This window comes from Enhydra lutris, unplaced genomic scaffold, assembly GCF_002288905.1.
Source record: "Enhydra lutris kenyoni isolate GAN:26980312 unplaced genomic scaffold, ASM228890v2 scaffoldscaffold3, whole genome shotgun sequence".
NCBI lineage: Eukaryota > Metazoa > Chordata > Mammalia > Carnivora > Mustelidae > Enhydra > Enhydra lutris.
This window is the reverse complement of record NW_019154087.1, coordinates 59,562,674-59,583,599: the sequence shown is the minus strand read 5'-3', so window position 1 is coordinate 59,583,599 and position 20,926 is coordinate 59,562,674. Positions and strand designations below refer to the sequence as shown.

The following is a 20,926-nucleotide window of genomic DNA, read 5'->3' as shown; positions in this document are numbered from 1 at the left end:
GGTAACAAACTTGGTACAATAGTGGATAGTAGCAGATATAGTGAGCATTTTTGCCTTTTTCCTAATCTTAGTGGGAATGTCTCTAGTGTTTTGGCATATATGTGTATTCATTCTGATGTTAAGATTGTATCCCTCAACTTGGATTTTTTAAGTGTTTTTATCATGAATGTGTATTGAAAGTATAGATACAATTATGATTTTTAAATATTAGCTTTATTAATATGGTATTTTGATATAATAGATTTTTAAATATTGAAGCAAATCTGTTCCTGGAATAAATCCCATTTGATCATGTATTATTTTCTTGATGTGGTGTGGGTTCTGGTTGCTAATATTTTGTTTAGAATTTTTACATCAGTATGCGTGAGTGATGCTTTTCTATAGTTTTCTTTCTGTGCACTATAATTATTTGGTTGTGTATCAGTGTCATTGATGCTTCATAAAAAAAGATTAGAATATTTTCTTTTTCTTTTAAGTATTCCAAAATAATTTATGGATCACTGGGATTATGTGGTTTTTAAAGATTAAAATAGAATTTCTCTATAAAGCCATATGGAACTGGTGATTTTTTGTGGGGCAGTTTCTTAATTTTCTCTATTTGTCCTATAGAAATTGGTTTATTTAAGCTTAGTAACTCCAGTGGGGTCGATTTTTATAATTAATCCTTATAATGAAGTTATCCATTTATTTACATTTCAAATTTATTTGCATAGAAGTTTACAAAGTAAGGCATATGACTTTGTAAAAATTGTTTCTATTTTAGTAGTTATTTTTCTTTACATTTTTATTCTGCTCACTTTTTATTTCTATTTATTAATGATCAAATTTGCTGATGGATTGTCTGTTTTTTAAAGTTTTTTAAAAAATCCCTGGAATTCTGATTTATTAATTAGATATATCTACCAATTTTCTCTTCTTAATTTTGCTAACTTTTATCTTTATTTTTCACCTCTTTTACTTCCCTTTAGTCCAGTTTGTTTTTCTTTTTTAGATTTTCTTTTTGGAGCTGAGAATTAAACTCATTTTTTTATTCTTTAATATTTATTGTTAAATATGTTTAATACAATGAATTTTGTTTTGGTCACTGCTTTTAATTTATCCCATTAATTATGATATGTAGTGTTTTTATTATCATTTTTATAAATTGTATTTGTATTTCCTTTTCACTTATAAGTAGCTTTGTAAAAAATGTTTTTAAGCTTTAGATTGAAGGGTCTTTGTGCCTTTTTTAAAGAAACTAAATTCTACCTTTATTATATTTTGATCAGAGAGCTGTTTGTAGTGTTTCTACACTATGGAAGTTACTGATGTTTTCTTTTTGACTTAACATATGACCAATTTTTATGGATGTGCTGGGGGCACTTAAGAGGAATACATATTCTGTATCACCAGAGTTTAATTCATAGGATCTACACTATTGATTATTCTTTTAAGTCATCTTATTTTTTGTCTACTTGATTTCTCTTGTAATGAAAGTAGTGTATTAAATTCTGTTATTAATAATATGTTTATAAATATAGCTCCTTTAATCTCCTGTAATTTTTGTATCATAAAGTCAGTTATGACATTATATGTTGCATAATTATTCATATAAGATGAATCATTCATAAAGGTTCTGTCGCCATTATGGATGGCTTTTAGAATAAAAGAGTGCTTTTCTTTTTCACATTTAGTGCCCCTTTCTTTCTTTCTTTCTTTCTTTTTTTTTAACATTTAGTGCTTTTGAACTTGAATTCTCCCTATACTGCTGTAAAAATTGCTAGCCTCTCTTCTCTCCTCCCCCACCATTTGCCTGGTATACTTTTATCCAACCCTTTATTTTTAGTCCTTCTGAGTCACTTTATTTAAGTTGTGTTTCTTGCACACCACATGTATTTGAGTCATTGAAAATTCTTCACATATTTTATTTTTACTTGATGCATAATATTTCCCTAATGCTAAACACCTAAATTATCTGAGAATTGATTTCTAAAAATAATTCTATATGAACATCTTGGTGCATAAATCTTGGTACACAGTTTGTGTTATTTACCTAGCCTGGATACATAGAACTTGAATAGACAGTCACAAAGTATCAATATATTTAATAGTAATCATATGTGTTGCTAAATATACCTATCTCTAGCAAAGCATAAGAGAAATGACACATCACTTGATTTCCAGTGCTGTTATCATTAGAATATTCTAATATTTATTAATTTGTAAATAAAAATATGCTATTTAATTGTTCACATATTACTAGAGAGAGAGTTCAAATATTTTTTCTATTTTGTTAATATTTATATTTCTTCTGTGAATTATCTGCTCATGTCTTATTAAAGGCCAAGATGTTTTATTATTGATTTATAATAATTTACAATAATTTACAGCTCTTTACATAGTTACATTTTAATTTTACTAAAACATGTATCTTCCCATCTTAAAATTTTATCATTTTTAACAGAAATTTTATAGTTTTATGTAGTCATACCTATCTTTGTATGATTTCTTCTAGTAAGATTACTTATGAATAAAAATATTTTTAAAATATCCTGACATTTACAGTTTTCTTTTGTCACAGGCACATGAAACTATTTCTCAGCTTAAGCAACTCTGGCCAGAAGGATCTGACATTCGACGTGTTCTTTGTGTTACTTCATGCTCATTGTCTTTGAGAATGTACCATCACTTTTTAGAAAACAGAAAGAAGACTACGTCTGATGAGAAAACTAACATCCAAGAGGTGTGATTGTTGTAGCTTTACTGGGAAACACCATTGCTTTCCACTTTTGAAATTTTACTGATTTTCATCTACCTTTTCTTCCATTTGGTACTTTATTTATTTCCCCAACTTATATAAATTTCTCCCAAAAGATGGAAAACCTGGAATTTGCTTATCAGAAATATTTATGATGCTGTTATATGATTTAGTGTTTTACTATACAGACGTTTCCCCCAGTACACATTTAGTCAAATTTATCCAATCATCTAGAAGAAGGGGTAATAAGAAAGGAAATTAGCTTTTGATGAGAGCTTACATTATAATGTTCTGTGTTCTTTATATGCCTTGTGTCTTATATTCTCACAACAGCATTTTAAGAGAGGTATTTATTTGCATTTCACATATGGAAACACCTGAGGTTCAGAAAGTCCAGGTAATATTTTTTTTTTTAATTGTGTTATGTTAGTCTCCATACAGTACATCATTACTTTTTGATGTAGTGTTCCAAGATTCATTGTTTATGTATAACACCCAGTGCAATACAACACTCCATGCAATACATGCCCTCCTTAATACCCATCACCAGGGTCACTCATCCAACCCCCTGCCCCCTAAAACCGTCAGTTTGTTTCTCAGAGTCCACAGTCACTCATGGTTCTCCAGGTAACATTCCTTAATTAAATTGTGGTGTGGAATGAGGATTGAACCTGTATCTGTCTTGTTGAAATTCCGTAACACCAAACTGTCTTTATAAAGAACATTCTTGCTGTAGTGTCTTAGTGCCATCCTAGCTGGAGGAAATACTAAAGCTCTTAACCTTCTTTATGGTTGATAGAGTTCATTAAGAATCTGTTGGTCAGTATGGGTTTGCTGGCCTGCTAAACAGTCATCCCTATATATATGTGTTCATATGCACACACATACACACACACATGCACACATACTATTTTGTTATACAATCTGACTCCTGGGGGATTCTTGCCTGAATTTTTATTAAAGTAAAATGAAGCCTTTTGTAACTTTTTGTACATTCTCAGAAATGAATAGGGTTTACTACCTTTTACCTAGCATCATTTATATTTGATTTTCCAATATCTACTTGAATATATTCTTTTTTTTGTTAATTATAGTTCTACTTGAATACATTCTTAGTAAAACATCTTTTATGTCATTAGATATGACATTTTAAATTATTATCACAAAAATGGTACCAAACCAAGTATTTCTTGCTGGAACTTCTAGGCATTATACCCTATTTGGCCCTGTGGAGGCACTCCGAAATAAATCATAGTTTTGTTTCACTGACAACACTGCAAACATTTGAAGATGGCTAGGAGATCCTTGTCCCATCATGTTAAATATGCCCATTTCTTTACCCTTTTTTAAATTGGATAAGTTCTTTTAGATGTGTCCTGGTTTCTTCACTCTAATAGTATTCAGTGTAACTTCTAAAATACAATGCTTTGGACAGAATAGGACATTTAAAGCATGGCTCCATCCTTGCAAAGTCCTGTTCCCACAGGAACAGATAACTTCATTAACTGTTGGATCAGCTCATGTAAAGTTAAGCTTAACTAAAAATACTAAAAAAATTCTCTATGTAAACTAGTATTGAGCTGGCAGTTCCCCATCTCCTTACCTGACATCTGTGTTTTGTATGCAGTCAAATTTATGTATGAAGAAAAAAACCTCAAAAGCCTTATTGAATAAAGAATGTAACAAAGCAAAATGTGGCTGCTGATCTTTGTGGTGTTGCATGTGTATCATGCAATTTCATAGTCTGCTGATCTCTATTTTACCTTCTTTATTTTACTCAGGTGGAAAGTAATTGCTTAGCTCTACAAGAGATGGAAGATTTGTGTAAACTGCATTGTCTCAGTGTGGTTTTCCTACTCCACTTACCTCTTTCTCAAAGAGCCTGCACTAGATTCATCACTTCTCATTGGACTAAGAACATTCACACTTTCTTAGAAATGGTAAATATGCTCCTTATTAGTTTATTTATTTTTTTTGTTTCCATTGTTTGTATAAAGAAACCACAGTCACCTTCAAAAATAGATTCTTAAGGGGGCACCTGGGTAGCTCAGTTGGTTAAGCATCTGACTTGGTCTTGGCTCAGGTCATAATCTCAGGGTTGTGAGTTCAAACCTCATGTTGGGCTCCATGCTGGACAAAGAGTCTATTAAAAAAAAGAGAAAAACATTTATAAGGGGATATTGTCAACTGTTTGGAGACCTTAAAGATTTAAGGGCCTAAGTCAATTTCTTCCTGATTTCAAAAACTCTGGTAGTAATAACAAACAGCATGATATATATCCGATCTAAGAATAAAACAAAACCAAAAAAACCTACTTTCCTTCTAATTGTGGTCAAGATCAGGTTTATGTGTCATTAATTATAAGAGATTTGTGACCATTTTGTTCTGCTCTTGAGAGAAATTGAAGGTATAAATGTATTAGTTATTTTTGTCCATTATAGATGTTAGTTAGAGAAAATTTGTAGACTTTAGGAAAATAGTAAAAACAAAAGAAATAGCCGGTGACCCACTATTCAAATCAATTCATATATTACATTGGAATATATTATATTATATATGAACATATATATGTAAATATTTTTCTTTTCACATATTTTTAAATTTTCTTTCATACTCTTGGTTAACCTCATTTTTTAATGGCTACTATTTTTTAATGGGTATACCACAGTTTACTCACCCTTTCTTCTATTATAAGATAATAAGAGATTTTAATTATTATATTATAAATGCTGCTATTTTCCAGGTTCTTTGAGTGTAAGACTTTTCCTTTAATTTGGGGATATTGACTTAGACTTCATGCTCAGAAGCGGGATTAGTGGGTAAATTTAAACACAAAATTTTAAAAAATCTTGATACTTGCAGTCAAAATGTTCAAGGAAAGTATTTTAGAACCAATCAATTCGTAAGCTAGTCCACAAATATTTATCTAATGTATGTACATTGTGAGAGCCACTGAGGATACAGTGAGAAAAATAAGAATATATTTACCCATCACCCCATTACTTTCATAAAGCTACATTTTGCAGGAAGACAAGTGTTAAATTTTTAAAATTATTATTAAGGAGGAATTATAAGATACTTTAAAGTCTGATAATAAAAAGATTCGATTCAGTTAGAAAAGGATGGCTTCTTTTAAGAGATGAAGAGAAATGAAGTAATGCAAATCTTGAAGGATTTGCAAGTTGGAGAGAGGATGGATACTGGATTACAGGAGATGAAACGGCATGTGGGATCACCCCGAGAATGGCATGATCAAGGAACTGGAACACAACTTGTGTAACTGGAATAGAAAGAATATGGGAAAGTGATAAAGCTGAAGAGATGGGTAAGAGACAAATCATATAGGAAGGACAGTATAGATCCTGTAAAGAGAATAGAGATTTAACTTGATCATAAGCACAATGAGAACCAACTGAATGATTTCATGCAAATGAATGACACTTTCATTTAAAAAAATTTTTTTTCTTTGGCTTGCAATGCAGAGAGTGCATTGTAGTGGCAAAACTGGATTTAGGGAAACCAGTTAGGTGACTGTTACCTCAGTTCATGTAAGTGTTAATTATATTAGGGACTAAGGAAATGGTAAGTAAGAATGTATGCCAATAGTCAATTTCAACAATTATTTAACAAGTTAACTATGGGCATGAGAGAAAGGGAGAAGTCAAGTGATTCAAATCTCTGGCTGGAGCATTTGTGGGGATGATGCCATTGTATGAAGTATAGTTGTGGAGGAAGATCACAAGTTCAAACCTGAGTTTGAGGTGCCAGTGAAATACTCAAATGGAGATATCTAGTAGGCAATTTGAAATACTGGTTGAAGCTTAACAGAGTGGAATGAATTGGGGATCAAGATTTGGAAATCACTAGGCAATGGATGTTAATTTATGCCAAGGCAGTGGATAAAATGATTTTTGGAAAGACAAGAGGGCGTAGGACAGAGACCTGAGATCCTCCAATTTAAAATGATTAGGAATAGATTGAGACGCTGGCAAGGGACACTGAGAAGGAGGTACTTAGATAAATAGTGTTGAAAGCTTAGAGAATAGACTATTGTGAAGGTCAAAGGAACTGGGCTTTTCAAAAGGTGGGTTAATACTACCAAATGCCATGGAGAACTATAGGAGGTTGAGGACTGAAAATAGTACTTTGGGTTTAATGGCATAGGACTCACTGCTTATTGTAATTAAGAGAAATATTTAAAAATATTTTTCTAAAAAGAGAAATATTAATGGAAATGTTAGAAGCAAAAATCTATGGCAGAGTGGATTCAGTAGTGAGTGGAAGGGAGAAGATAAAGGTGAAGAGAAGTTTATATGTAAGGAGTTGAGAATAAAGAAAGTGACAGAATAAAATGTGATAGGAAGGTGGGTCAATTAGGAATGTTTTTAAAATGGCAAAGACTCAGCATGTTTAAATTAAAAGAGAGGATAGGATGAAAATCAGGGAAAGTAAGGTGAGAGGGGATGGGGTCTAGCATGTGTTCTTATACAGAGGGAGGGATATTGCCATTCTCATAGGAGAGAATAAAGAAAGAATGGTGCGGCATTGGCTGTGATGGAAATTGTAAGATAACTTTGTTTCTGTGTCTGGTTTAAGGTTCTTTATGAAGTAGGAATCAAAGTCAAAATGCTGAATGCTGTGGTGAGGAAACAAGCCCAGAAATTTAAGAACGGTGAAATATTTTGGAAATATTTACCAAGGATCTTAGGGGTCAAACTATATTGAGGGGGGTATACTAGATATATATATATATCTAGTATAGGGGGTATATAGATATATCTAGATCGATCTAGATATATCTAGTATAGGGGGTATATAGATATATCTAGATCGCTCTAGATATATCTAGATCGATCTAGATATATCTAGTATAGGCGGTATATAGATATATCTAGATCGATCTAGATATATCTAGTATAGGGGGTATATAGATATATCTAGATCGATCTAGATATATCTAGTATGGGGGTATATAGATATATCTAGATCGATCTAGATATATCTAGTATAGGGGGTATATAGATATATCTAGATCAATATAGATATATCTAGTATAGGGGGGTATATAGATATATCTAGATCGATCTAGATATATCTATATACCCCCCTATACTAGATATATCTATAGTATATCTATCTATCGATCTATATATCTAGATATATATCTATATCGATATAGATATATCTATATACCCCCTATACTAGATATATATAGGGGGTATATATAGGGGGGTAAACTATATATCACTCTGTCCTACCTAGCACTTTGGAAGGTTTATTTGAAGTTTTTGACAAAACAATTATAGTGGCATCAGTATGTTTTATTGCATGATTTTCTTTTTCTAGTAGTCTCAACAATATGCCTATAAGCACAAGAAAGGAAAAAAGGGACATGATAATTTAGGCACAAAAAAGCTATTAGTAGATTTACATAATTTTATGGAAAAGTAAAAAGGAAAAGAGATTTTAGTATCTTCACAAGAAGATGGTAAAAATGATAGACGAGAAAACAAGGTTGCATGAGGTAAACCAAATGGACTCTATTGGATAGGTCCTATCCAGAACTGAGGTCCTGATATGATTAATAAAGAAGTGTGAATGATCATTACACAAAGTTAGATGGATGGGTCAACAGGTGGGAGTAAGGAATTATTCATCAGGGAGTGTGGCATACACTTAATATTTTCTTGTCTGAGTCTACCACTCACTTACTTTTCCATCTTCCTATAAATGCCTGCAACTCCACACCTGGAGGATTTATTTGCTTGATCTGAAATGCTGAAGTATTAATTCTCACGCCCTCCACCAATGACAGATGAGGAATTGGTGGATGAAGACCCCAGCTTCCTTGTATATAAGTTGAGAAATGTATTCTACACTGTCTCCTAGAATTCCCTAGTGAAATTAAGTTCCAGTTGTTCCCAGTGGTCATGGATTGGATAATGTATCCTTTATTGGTTTCTTTTCTTTCCTGTCTTACTTCTGCATTCCCTGGCTGGTGTTTCTTGTGATCACTCTGTTAGTTGAAGTTGAGTCAGATGAAATCAGAATTTCATCCAAGTCCCTATCTTCTCAATTTTTCATTCTCAGCAAACAAGGGTATCAGAACAACCCAAGAAGAATCATTTAGGGTTTCTTGCCTTTTTATTTCCTCTAGGGTCTCCTATGGCTGTCTGATGAATTCTATGAAGGGAATTCTCCCTTCCTCAGGATAATATAAATGCATAAAATAAGATATTTAGGATTATAAGGGTATCATTTACATTGAAATAGCTATTAAATATTAAAAACAGGGGCACCTGGTTGGCTCAGTGGGTTAAAGTCTCTGCCTTCAGCTCAGGTCATGATCCCAGCGTCCTGGGGCTTTCTGCTCAGCAGGGAGCCTGCTTCCCCCCTCTCTCTCTGCCTGCCTCTCTGCCTACATGTGATCTCTATCTGATAAATAAATAAAATCTTAAAAAAATATATTAAAAACACACATTTGTGATGTAGTAATATATGTGTTTACTTGTTACTACATTAGACAGTCCTATAACTACCATGCTTTCAATGTATGGTAAATATAAACAGTATCTCTAGATGTTTGTAGCACTTGCAATGTAATGTGAAGATATGTTATTTCTACTGGTGCTAAATCCCAGCTAAGGCATAGGAGTATGGCATGTCATCTGGGTTTATTACTGAAAATAAACATTTTTGCTACAAGTTAGCAAAAATTAAAATATAATTTTCTGATCTAAATTCGTTAACTCCCTAAATTCTATCAGGTAAAAATACTCCCGTAATAAGATCTTTTTTGCATGACCTCTCTCCTCACAACCCCACCTTCCAGTTGGACCAGCATGTGCTCTTACTTTAGGGATTGGAGGAAAATAGTCAAATTTCCTGCCCTTTAAAAGAATAATATTGGTCTGTATATAACAAATATTATTGAAAAATACAATTACCTTCTTCTGCCTGTACTGAACCTTCCTCATAAAGTGTCCATGAATTGAGGAGGGCAGAGAGGTGGAGAATAAATGAAGTCACCATGAGTGGGGTGGGAAGGGCATGATAGAATCCCCATAAAGTTTCAGGGTTATGTGCATAGAGAGAACCTGTGATTAATTTTTAGGACACAGACTGGGAGATACCTGGTCTCACCTAGGATACCTGTGGCTATATGTGCCAGGGAACTGGACTAGAAAATGCAGTGTGGTGTCTATCCATGAAAGTATGGGAAATGGTGCCTGAACTTCCTGAGGGAGGGTCTGAAAGTTCTTGTAGGTTCTGAATGAGTCATGCTAGTTGATTGAAAGGGAAGGGAAATCTGCTAGTCTTTACAGAATTTTCAGAAACCAGATGAGGGGATAAGTGGGAAAAGACATCTTTAAGTCTGAGGACTGTATTTCAGTAGACTATGAGCTCCATGGGACCAAATGGAAGCCACTCCACAGCCACTGACCATTTAATCTCTATTCAAGGGACCTGGGTCTATTGCCCATGTAGAATACTGAAGAATGAGGTATAACTGGAGACAACCATACTGAGTAATGGGCACTGTTTTTTACCAAAATGTATAAATTTTTTTATACACATTTTGTTGTTGTTGTTTTACCACAAATATATAAACACTCCTGTCAAAGCCTGGCATGGGGGACTCATGAAAATAATTGATCTGAGTGTGATTAGGAAGTAATTAAATCGGACTGATTTTACTTTGTAGTGCTTACATTATATTTACTGAAATAGCATAATGCATATGTAGGATCAACAAAGTTCAGAAACAGAAAAATACATTGTGTATCTAGGTTTATATTTGTGAGCATTTAGAACTGCTCTAACAGAAGTGTTGAAGGTTTTATGATGTGGTATACACAATACCATGTGGTTCTGCTGATGCTCAGCGGCAAAAATATTTTCCTATATCCCAATTCCCATTGAGGAACTTTCCTCTAGGCATTTTGATAGTCTGTTAGGAAGAGACTGACTATGGTTAATTAAAGGAATAGGAAGACTACATTTCCAGCTTCTTTTAGTTTATTTATTTAATTTTAAATATTTTACTTATTTATTTGAGAGAGAAAGAAAGAGAGTGCATGCATGAGTGAAGAGAGGGAGAAGGGAGAGGGAGACACAGACTCCCCATTTAGCAGGGTAGCCAGAGAGAGAGCTCCATTCCAAGACCCTGGGATCATGACTTGAGTCTAAGGCAGATGCTTAACCAACTAAGCAACCCAGGCACCCCTGATTTACTTTAGACATTTCAATAAAATCATGTCAGGTTAATACATTAAATCTATTGACATGACATATCAGATGTTGAAATAATACATTATCATATCAATATTATTGTGTTACAAATTTTGTGCTAAAGTTATTTCTCAGATAATTGATTTTTTGTCAACTTTTTATAGGTTGAATTACATATACTCAGTTACTGTAGGGTATGAATGTAATAATTGTGGTATTGATTTACAGATTTAGATAAATTCTCTGTGTGTATAGTTTTCACTTACAGTTTTATAAACAATTTTTATGGACAGTGGTAATTAGGTAAAAGGATATTACAAAGTCTTTCTAAATTATGGAATGTTCTAAGATGGTTCTGCAGGACATACTTTGTGGTTTTAGCTGATGAAAAAAAATCACTCTTCAATTAGGATGGCATGGATTGAGGACATGATAGGAATAGCTTCTAGGTATTTTGCACCAGCTTTATGTGTGTACTTTACCTATATTACCTCATTAAGACATAACAATACACTTCTTATGTCCTCATTTTACAGGTGAGAAACTTGGGCTCAGAAAGTCTAAGTGGCCCCTTAGCACAACTAATAAATGATCAAGGTGGGAGATAAGTTCCTCTCTGTCCAGTTTCCAAATCTGTGCCCTTCCCACCATCCTTTGCTCCCTTGATAAAGGGAAACAGCTGATTACCCCAGAGTCAAGCACTCCTCTGGTCTTTCTATCATCTGTACTTCATTTTGGTAACACCCAGTAGCTGGAAATGTAACTCAGGTAGCTTCTGAAATTTCACAATAAAAGGCATATTCTGAGGTCTGTGGAAAAAGCAACTAAGCAAACTCTGAAGGGAGAGTTTCATGTTTACTCAAATCTTGACCCTTGGAGACCATATGGAGGCCCTTACGTGAAGTGAATAAAATGAGGAATGTGTGCTGTACTGTATTCACATATTACCATTTGTTTACTCAGTGGTATTATGGGATAAGATTGGGTGGGGAGAACTTTACATGTCTGTGGTTCTCCAAGTATGGTTCCCTTGAACAACAGCATCAGCATCACCTGGGAACTTGTTAAAAATGCAAATTCTTTGGCTCCATCCCAGAGCTACTAAATCAATGTTGGGATGATGCCTAGCAATCTGTGTTTTATTTGACAATCTTTTCAGGTGAGGCTCCTGTTGAGGCTGCAAAATCTTGGCTCTATGGTTTTGTGGAGATCTCTTTAGCATTTTATTGAAGTTAAAACTGCACTGTAGGTAGGAGGTTCCTATGTTGATATTTATGACTTCTTTTGAAACTTGGTCAATCTCCCTGATATCTGTTTAGAGCTAGGTTGTCCAAAACAGTAGCCCATAGCCACAAGTGGATATTAAACATGTGGAATGTGGGTAGTCTGAAATGAGATGTGCTCTAAACTTAAAGGAAACACCAGATTTCAAAAAAACTTAGTATGAAAAACATGTAAACTATTCTATTATAATTTTTATATTGATTACACATTGAAATAATACTTTGAGGGTGCCTGGGTGGCTCAGTTGGTGAGCGGCTGGCTGCCTTTGGCTCAGGTCATGATCCTGGTGTCCTGGGATCGAGTTCCGCATCAGGCTCCCTGCTCGGCGGGCAGTCTGCTTCTCCCTCTGACCTTTCTCCTTTCATGCTCACTCACTCTCATTCTCTCTTTCAACTAAAATAAAATCCTAAAAAGAAAATAATTCTTTGGATGTGTTGAGTTAATTAAAATAATTTTTTTAATGTGGCTTTTGGAAATTTAGGATAAGATATGCAGCGTGCCTATGTTATATTTTTGTTGGACAATTCTGAGTTCTCTTTCAACATCAATATAGATAAGTAAATTGTTCACATATGGAAAGCATTTGATTTTATTATTGAGGGAGGGTGGGGCAGAGAAGGCTTGGTTTTCCCCCAATGAATTTAATTCCCCAATGACTAGGCTCTCACTTGCTAAGGTTGTTTACTCATGTCTACTCAACTCTGAACTAAGTGTGGCCAGTGAAGACATTCTCTCTGTGTTAGGTGTGAACATGGCCTCACTATCATAAACTCAGCAGGTGTAGATGGAAGGGAATCTTTGAGTTTGAAGGATTCATCATCTTCTAGACCACTAAACAATCAAATGCTATTTCTTAAATCCTCTTTTGACCTGAAAGTAGAATTGGAAAACATTAAAACCTCAGTAAAGAACAGAGGCACATTTGAAAACAGAAGTATTTCTGTAGCATTGGGACAAATCTATGAATTTGTATGAGGAAAGAATTGTATTGAGTCAAACACAGATTTCTATGATTCAGAATAAAGAACTATTGCTGAATTAATTTTTTGGTCAGTTTGGTTTTATTTTATGATCTAACCTTTTAAGATAAAAGCATTCAATGTTATCCAGCCTGAAAGAACTTAATAAGAATTGGAAGAACCTTGCCAACTTGCCTTTCATTGGATTACTGATGCATTTGAAGTTATATTATAGTTTATTGCTAATATAACAATCATCAATAACTTGGTTTTATTTCTGATTTGCAGAAAAAGTGGTGTGAATATTTCATCCTAAGTAATATAAACATTTGTGAATTCTGGAATCTGAATTTAATTCACCTTTCAGACTTAAGTGATGAGCTTTTGTTGAAGAATATTGCTTTTTACTATGAAAATGAAAATATTGAAGGTACCACCTCAGTATATTTTAATAATTGTACTTTCATCCAGAGATAAACATTATAAAGAATTTAAAACTTCAAAATCATTTTCTTATATGTCCAACATAAAACATAGCAATTATTTTCCTTTCAATCTTTGTTTATATATATATATGTTTTATTTAGTTGCAATCAGAGTGAGTTATATTTTAAAACATTTTTAAATTAATATACTCAAGTATTCTTGAAAAAATACACGTTTGGGTATTTGGCATTTTTAGATAATTTTAACAGTTGAATTTTTTTCACTTAAATATATGCATTATATTTCAAAATATTTATTCAAATTAAGGTAATCATCCGACTACTATGAGATATTTATGGAATTTTAATTTTTTTCCAAAGATGAAGCTGATTTATATGTTATATGTAATTTGTTTTTCTTTCTTTGAATTATTTTGTTAGAATAAATTTTCTGTTATTTCTTAATAGTCAAAGAAAAAGAAAACATGTTTTAAGAGAGCTATAACTCATTGAGCATTTTTTAATTTATTTTAATTTATTTTTTTTATTTCTTTGACCTCTAGAATTTGGTTCCTACACATGGCAAACATTGAAATGAGTTAGCAACATATAAATGTAGCAGCGCTCTACAAATGTTCTTATCTCTGAAAAATAAGTTATATTCAGTTTTATTGGTTGTAAAGTTATATGTGGCATAACATTTTTTACCTTATAAAATAGATATCCAAAATCTGCTGTTATGATAGCTGTAAATTATTTATTTAGGTGTAGTGTGGAACTCACTGAAAGTTTTACAGTTTGACAAATAATTCAGAACGCTATGAATTTTGTCAAAGTGTATGCTTCTGTATATATAGTAATGATTTTTAATATTTACTACTTTTAACTATCATACAGGCTTACATTTGAATTTGGGAGATATCATTATGAAAGATTATGAATATCTTTGGAATACTGTGTCAAAGTTGGTTGGAAAGTTTGCTGTTGGAAAGCCATTTCCTCTGAGAACAACAAAGCTTTATTTTCTTGAAAAGAATCCATCACCAATCAAAGGTAATAAATCTCCAAATTAATTTGAAGTAACAGTTCAGATCTCTGAAGATTTTTTTTGAAAACACTACTAAGTGTTGTATATCTAATTTTTTTTTCTGGCACTATGCATTTAAATAATAAATAATAATAAATTAATAATAATAATAAATAAAAATAACCTTTTGCTGTTTCATTGGGATGACATGCTATGACTATAGTTTTGAAGAGTTATATGTTTTGCTTATAGCTAATGTTGTTGCCAATTAAAAAAAAAGCCAGATATATGTGACTTTCATTTCTATCAATATGGCAGTATAGGTTAAGGGGAAAATCTCTTTTGGGAAACAATTGAAATGCTGGTAAGACACACCAAACATCTTTTAGTATTATCATAGCTAAGCTCAAAACAATAGAAATGCAATTCCAGGAGACAAGAATAAAGGGAGACTGATCTCTGGCTAATACAAAATGAATTACTAGGTTGATTTCTAATTATAGGTCCATCTTCCCAAGAATTTGGGGTTTCAGTTATTCTGTTAGTAGTGTCAAGACAACTCTAAGCTGGAAAATTAGCTTAAAGTGATCAGAAGAATCTAGTACATTCTTTGTAGATGAAAAACATCATAAACCCTGGGAATGCCTGGGTGGCTCAGGCAGTTAAGCGTCTGCCTTCAGCTCAGGTCATGATCCCAGGGTCCTGGGATCTAGTCCCACATAAGGCTCTTTCTCAGCAGGGATCCTGCTTCTCCCGTTGCCAGCCATTCCTCCTCCTTGTGCTCTCCCTCTCTGACAAATAAGTTAATAAAAATAAAATCTTAAAAAAAGAGAAATATGATTTAGCCGTCATCATAACATCATAGAAGATGTTTCCATTTGATGAATTTCAGGAAGAATAAAATGTCCTCCTAAGGAATGTGAGAAGGAAATCTAATGTGAATTTGGGATGTATCAATATAAATATATTTTTCAGAATATGGGGAAAGAATATATATACTCTTTATGTGTATATATCTATATATATATACACACACACATACACACACATATATATATGTATTATATGTATATATATACACACTCTTTTGTCCAGATGAGTTCTATCAGACAAAGACTCTTGAGGAAGATCAAATAAGGGGTTTATTGATCACAGAAAGATCAAATAAGGGAGTGGTTAGGTAAGATCAGGAAGAGAACAAAACCAGTGTAGGACATGTTAATGAGGTTTCCACTGTGGGCAAGTACAGGCGATTTTACTGGGAATCTTAGAATGTCATTCAAACCACCTCAGTGATATCTTACCTGAAGAGCAAGATAGCTGGGGCATTTACCTGCAACTCCTGTTACATTTTTGGCTGAGGGCTATCTATGGGGCATGGGATCCTTAGCACTTCTGGCCTTCACATGGCTGTAAGAAGAAAAGTACTCAGGCAGAGAGTTGCAGAGACCTGCAGTAAGAAGGTGTCAGGCAAACAGAAACTGAACATGAAGGAGATGGGCAGAGCAATGGCAGCTTACCTATAATTGTGAACCAGGTATAAATAAAAAGGCATTCATTAACCAACTATTATATATAGGATATATGTGTGATATGTATGGTATCTATCACATGTATGTGTATATGTGCAGATACATATATGTATACATATATATAATATCAAAGAGAATGTAAGAAAATACTGTTATGATAACAAGTTATTTCATTATTATCTATATATTTTCCCTTATTTTTTAAATATTTATTTCCATAAAAGTATTTATGTGGGAGATCTGAGTGCAAGTTCCATGTTCAACTTCCTTGTAATAAGGGATAATGAAGGAAATAGATATTTAAAAACAGTAAATAGTTATTTTTCTACCTACCTACATACCTACATGCCTAAATACTGCCTATTTCTTCATACTCTGCTACGTTCCAAAATGTTTTAATGTGGGCAATAGCTTTATGGGAAGGTCTGGAATTGATAAATGTAAATAAAATCAATGAAAAATGTTTTTTATATTAAGGCTTTAGAAAATGATGTGTAATGTTCCTATGTGAAAGTCTCACTTTTGACACTGTCTTAATTTTTTTTTAATTGTTTACAGATACCTTCAATGAAAAGATTCCTAATTTGGGATTTATTTCAATGTCATGTGAACTGGTTGATAAGTTTGTTGGTGATCTTTTGAAAGATTTGCCTTTCTTAAAGAGGTATAAGACAAAAAATGTCTCAGTAAATGGGTGGAATGGATGACTTACTCATTAAAGATTTTATGAAATGAAACAAATTAAATGGAGTATATTAAATGCAATATGTGTTTGTAACACATAATGAGTTTAATAGCAAATTTATCAATGTCTTTTGTCTTAGCTAGGTTAAAATCAACATGGTTTTAATTTTAGAGTAAAATTATTCCAGTTGGATGTTTTTAATTAGTGGGTTAATTAATGAATATTTGTTGATGTTGTTGGGATTGCTAGAGATGTGGGGTAGATTCTGGGTTCTTAAGCACCTAATAAACTGCTTTGGGGATTCTAACACCCACATCGTATTATAGAAAGAAGAAGGGTGGCTATGATTTTTTAAAATATTAAAAAATGAAACCTGTGCTGTGTTCTGTTTAGAGGCATGAAATTTAAAATGTGCACATATTTCTTTTGTCTCATAGCGATGATCCTATTGTGACTTCACTAGTTAAACAAAAGGAATTTGATGAACTTGTGCATTGGCATTCTCACAGACCCCTTAGTGATGATTATGATAGGACAAAGTGTCAATTTGATGGTGAGTTATGTGTCTCTGGTGAAATAAATTAAAATCAATTTCATTCTCTTTTTATTTTGTAAAAAAATTATCATATCATGAGCCACAAGTTATATTTCTTGAATAATAATAGTCTACAAGATATTTAGATGTATGTCAGTAAAGATGGTAATGAAAAAGTCCCACTCTGTTTACTGATAGTCATAGGAACACAGGAATGCAGATGTCCGAGGAAGTGCACCAATACTGCATTTGTCCCCACAAAAACTTGGAGCTGTTTTAAATAAATATGGTTTGCAGTTTAAAATATCTGTGTATTCCTTGACATTCATAATACTAAGGCCCTAGTCTTTCGAGCAATTTCAGCTACTTTCACACCACCCAGTTGATTACATATAACAAGTGCCAGTATTTTATGTGCTTTCAAGCTTGGGATGTTTGGAACTGCAAAAGGAGGCCCATGAAACCACGAAAAGTAGATCAATAGAGATTGAATTAGGTATCTTGTCCCCTTGGTTTATCCCTTGTCTTCATCTCATCTTTGTCTACCCCTATCTTACCTCCACCCTTCTTCAAGATGATAAAACTTAACTTTCAGAAGAATCTAGGAGGGTGCATAGTAGGCTTGCTTATGCTTATCAGCCTGTTTACATAAATAGCTACTAAGACCCTGCAAGATGTGAAGGGACCTTTTAGATTAACCATTAATATCTTTCAAAACAATTTAATTAGATATATGTAGATACAGACATAGAAAAATCAACCAGCTTAATTATCCCCTTAATTGTAGTTTTCTTTGGGTATGGAAGTAAATCATACCTTGATTGTTGGAATTTCCTGTGTCTTTGGATTTTTCCATAGTATAAGTGTTTTTCAGCTGCCAAGCTCTTGGCTCTGTGGCTATGATTGAGAGTAAGGATTTTTCTATCAAGCAGTGCCAGAAGCCAGGATATCCAAGATGGATATCATCTTGATTTTGCCTCTATCTTCTTCTTCTTAAACTCACTCATAGAGCAAATAAAGAGGTAATATGCAGAATCTATCATTCTTTGTGGCATGATATTTGCTTTAGGAAGTAGATAGTGAAAGAGTGTCTTGTCACTTCCATCTTTTATTTTATTTATTTATTTATTTATTTATTTATTTATTTATTTATTTTTACTTCCATCTTTTAAATAAGGAAAAGAGTTATTCTATAGATAAGTATTTGTCTGACTTGATTCCCTCTTTAACAAAAGTAAATCAAACTAAACTATTATTCCAAACTAAAAAGTACATGTGTGGGTGGGATGGTATGAAGGTTTAGTGAGAATGCTTCTGAAAAAAATCAAGTAGTTTTACATTTTAAGTCTTTTATTTTTCAGAAAAATCTAGAGATCCTCGTTATCTTAGGTATGTGCAGAAGTATCATGTTTTTCAACGATTTTATGGGAATTCATTAGAATCAGTCTCTCCAAAATTGGTTGTAACTCAAGCTGTCAAGCCAAAGAATAATTTCAGTGAACCCAAGAAGAAAAAGAAGGCACACGTAAGTTCTATTAATTCTATCTATATCTATATCAAATTTTAGAACTGTCTTTTGACTTTTCTTAAGTTGCTATTTGTTAAATTCCTCTGGTAGTTTCTTTTCATTCTATGCTTTTTCTTTTTATATATGATCACTTAGATTATTTTATTTATTTGGTAAGAAAGTCTAACCTCCATATACAAGGTTATATATGGTCCTCTATACATAATAAAATGTATATGTATTTGAAAAAGAATATAAGACAATAGGTTACTAAAGGCTTGGATTCAGAAATGTTGAAATAAAATTAATAATATAGTTCTTTTGAGTTCTGGTCTAAGATGGCAATATAGGAGGTTCCTGAAATCATCTCCTCCCATGGACATACAGAATTTACAGATAAATATGGGAAAACTTTCTCTGAAGGCAATCCAGAAACTAGAGAACTAGTGAGAAAATGAGAAACAAATGAGAAAAATCCCACAATGAAACAGGTAGAAGAAGAGGCTGAGACATACTCTCACTATAAACCCCATTCCTGGTACAGAGACATGCAATTGGGAGAAAACTCAAAAGTCCTAATTTTGCCCTCAGGAGGAAAAGATTGGGACCAAATTTTTGGTCTGGCACCCCAACTTTTGAGTTCCACTTGAGGAAAGGACCTCTCAAAACATCTAGCTTTGAATGCCAACAAAGCTTGCATCCACAGGACCCACAAGACTGTAGCTTGATTATCCCCACCCAGGGCATAGAAGCAGCAGACTGAAATGCTTATTCCCAGTCTTTCCCAGAAAGAGAATGATTTGCATACTTTAAAAGTAACAAAAAGAATCTGAGCATACCACTACAGAAAGCTATCAAGTCACAAAGCAAGAGAAAAAAGAGAAAAACAAAGGAATTGTAAATCAGAAAAAAATTAATGGTCATAGTAAGCCAATACATATTAATAATTAATTTAAATGTTAATGGACTAAATTCTCCAATCAAAAGACATAGAGGGGCTGAATTAATAATAATAATAATAATAATAATACCCTACTATATAATGTTTAAAAGAGACTCACTTCAGCTTTATTCAGCTTTAAGGACACACAAACTGAAAGTAAAGGGATGGAAGAAGATATTCCATGCAAATAGAACCAAAAAATGCAGGGGTAGCTATATTTATATTAGAGAAAATAGACATTAAGGTGAAGACTGTCATAAGAGACAAGGAAAGTTATTATATAATGAAAAAGGTGAAAACCTGAAAACATTTTCTCTAAGATCAGGAACAAGACAATGATGCCCACTCTCACCACTTTTATTCAGAATGGTCTGGAAATCCTAGTCAGAGCAATTAGGCAAGAAAAATAAATACAAGTTCTCCAAATTGGTAAGGAAGTAGTAAAACTTTCACTATTCGTTGATGACATGATATTATATATAAAAACATTCTTAAAACTTTACCAAAAAAAAGTTAGAACGAATAAATGAATTCAGTAAAGTTGCAGAATATAAAATTAATGTACAGAAATCTGTTGTGCTTCTATTCACAAATAGCACACTAGCAGAAAGAGAAATTAAGATAACAGTTCTATTTACAATTGTATCAAAATACTTAAAATAAATTTTATCAAGGGGGTGAAAGACCTGTACTTTACTTAGTGAAAACTATAAAACATCAATGAAAGAAACTGAAGATGACACACAAAAAAAGGAAAGATATTCTGTGCTCATGGATTGGAAGAATTATTATTCTCAAAATGTCCATGGTACCCAAAGCAATCTACAAATTTAATTCAATCCCTATAAAACTACCAATAACATTTTTCACAGAATTAGAAGAAATAATTCTAAAATGTGTATGGAACCACAAAAGACCCTGAATAGTCAAAGCAATCTTGAAAAAGATGAACAAAACTGGAAGTATCACAATCTCAGATTTCAAGATATAATACAAAGCTGTAATAATCAAAAGACTATGGTACTGGCACAAAAACAGACATGCAAATCAATAGAACAGA

General features: G+C 32.9%; 1 protein-coding gene across 1 annotated transcript in view; it reads left to right on the top strand.

Annotated features, from left to right (window-relative positions):
- The window catches only part of LOC111154598 (probable ATP-dependent RNA helicase DDX60), a 105,009-nt gene that overhangs the window by 13,239 nt on the left and 70,844 nt on the right, over window positions 1-20,926 (top strand). Inside the window, exons 5-11 of the mRNA XM_022514277.1 lie at window positions 2,561-2,722; window positions 4,519-4,677; window positions 13,501-13,642; window positions 14,535-14,690; window positions 16,755-16,860; window positions 17,319-17,434; window positions 18,778-18,941. Of these exons, the coding sequence (XP_022369985.1) occupies window positions 2,561-2,722; window positions 4,519-4,677; window positions 13,501-13,642; window positions 14,535-14,690; window positions 16,755-16,860; window positions 17,319-17,434; window positions 18,778-18,941 (1,005 nt within the window). The remainder of the gene's footprint in view (window positions 1-2,560; window positions 2,723-4,518; window positions 4,678-13,500; window positions 13,643-14,534; window positions 14,691-16,754; window positions 16,861-17,318; window positions 17,435-18,777; window positions 18,942-20,926) is intronic.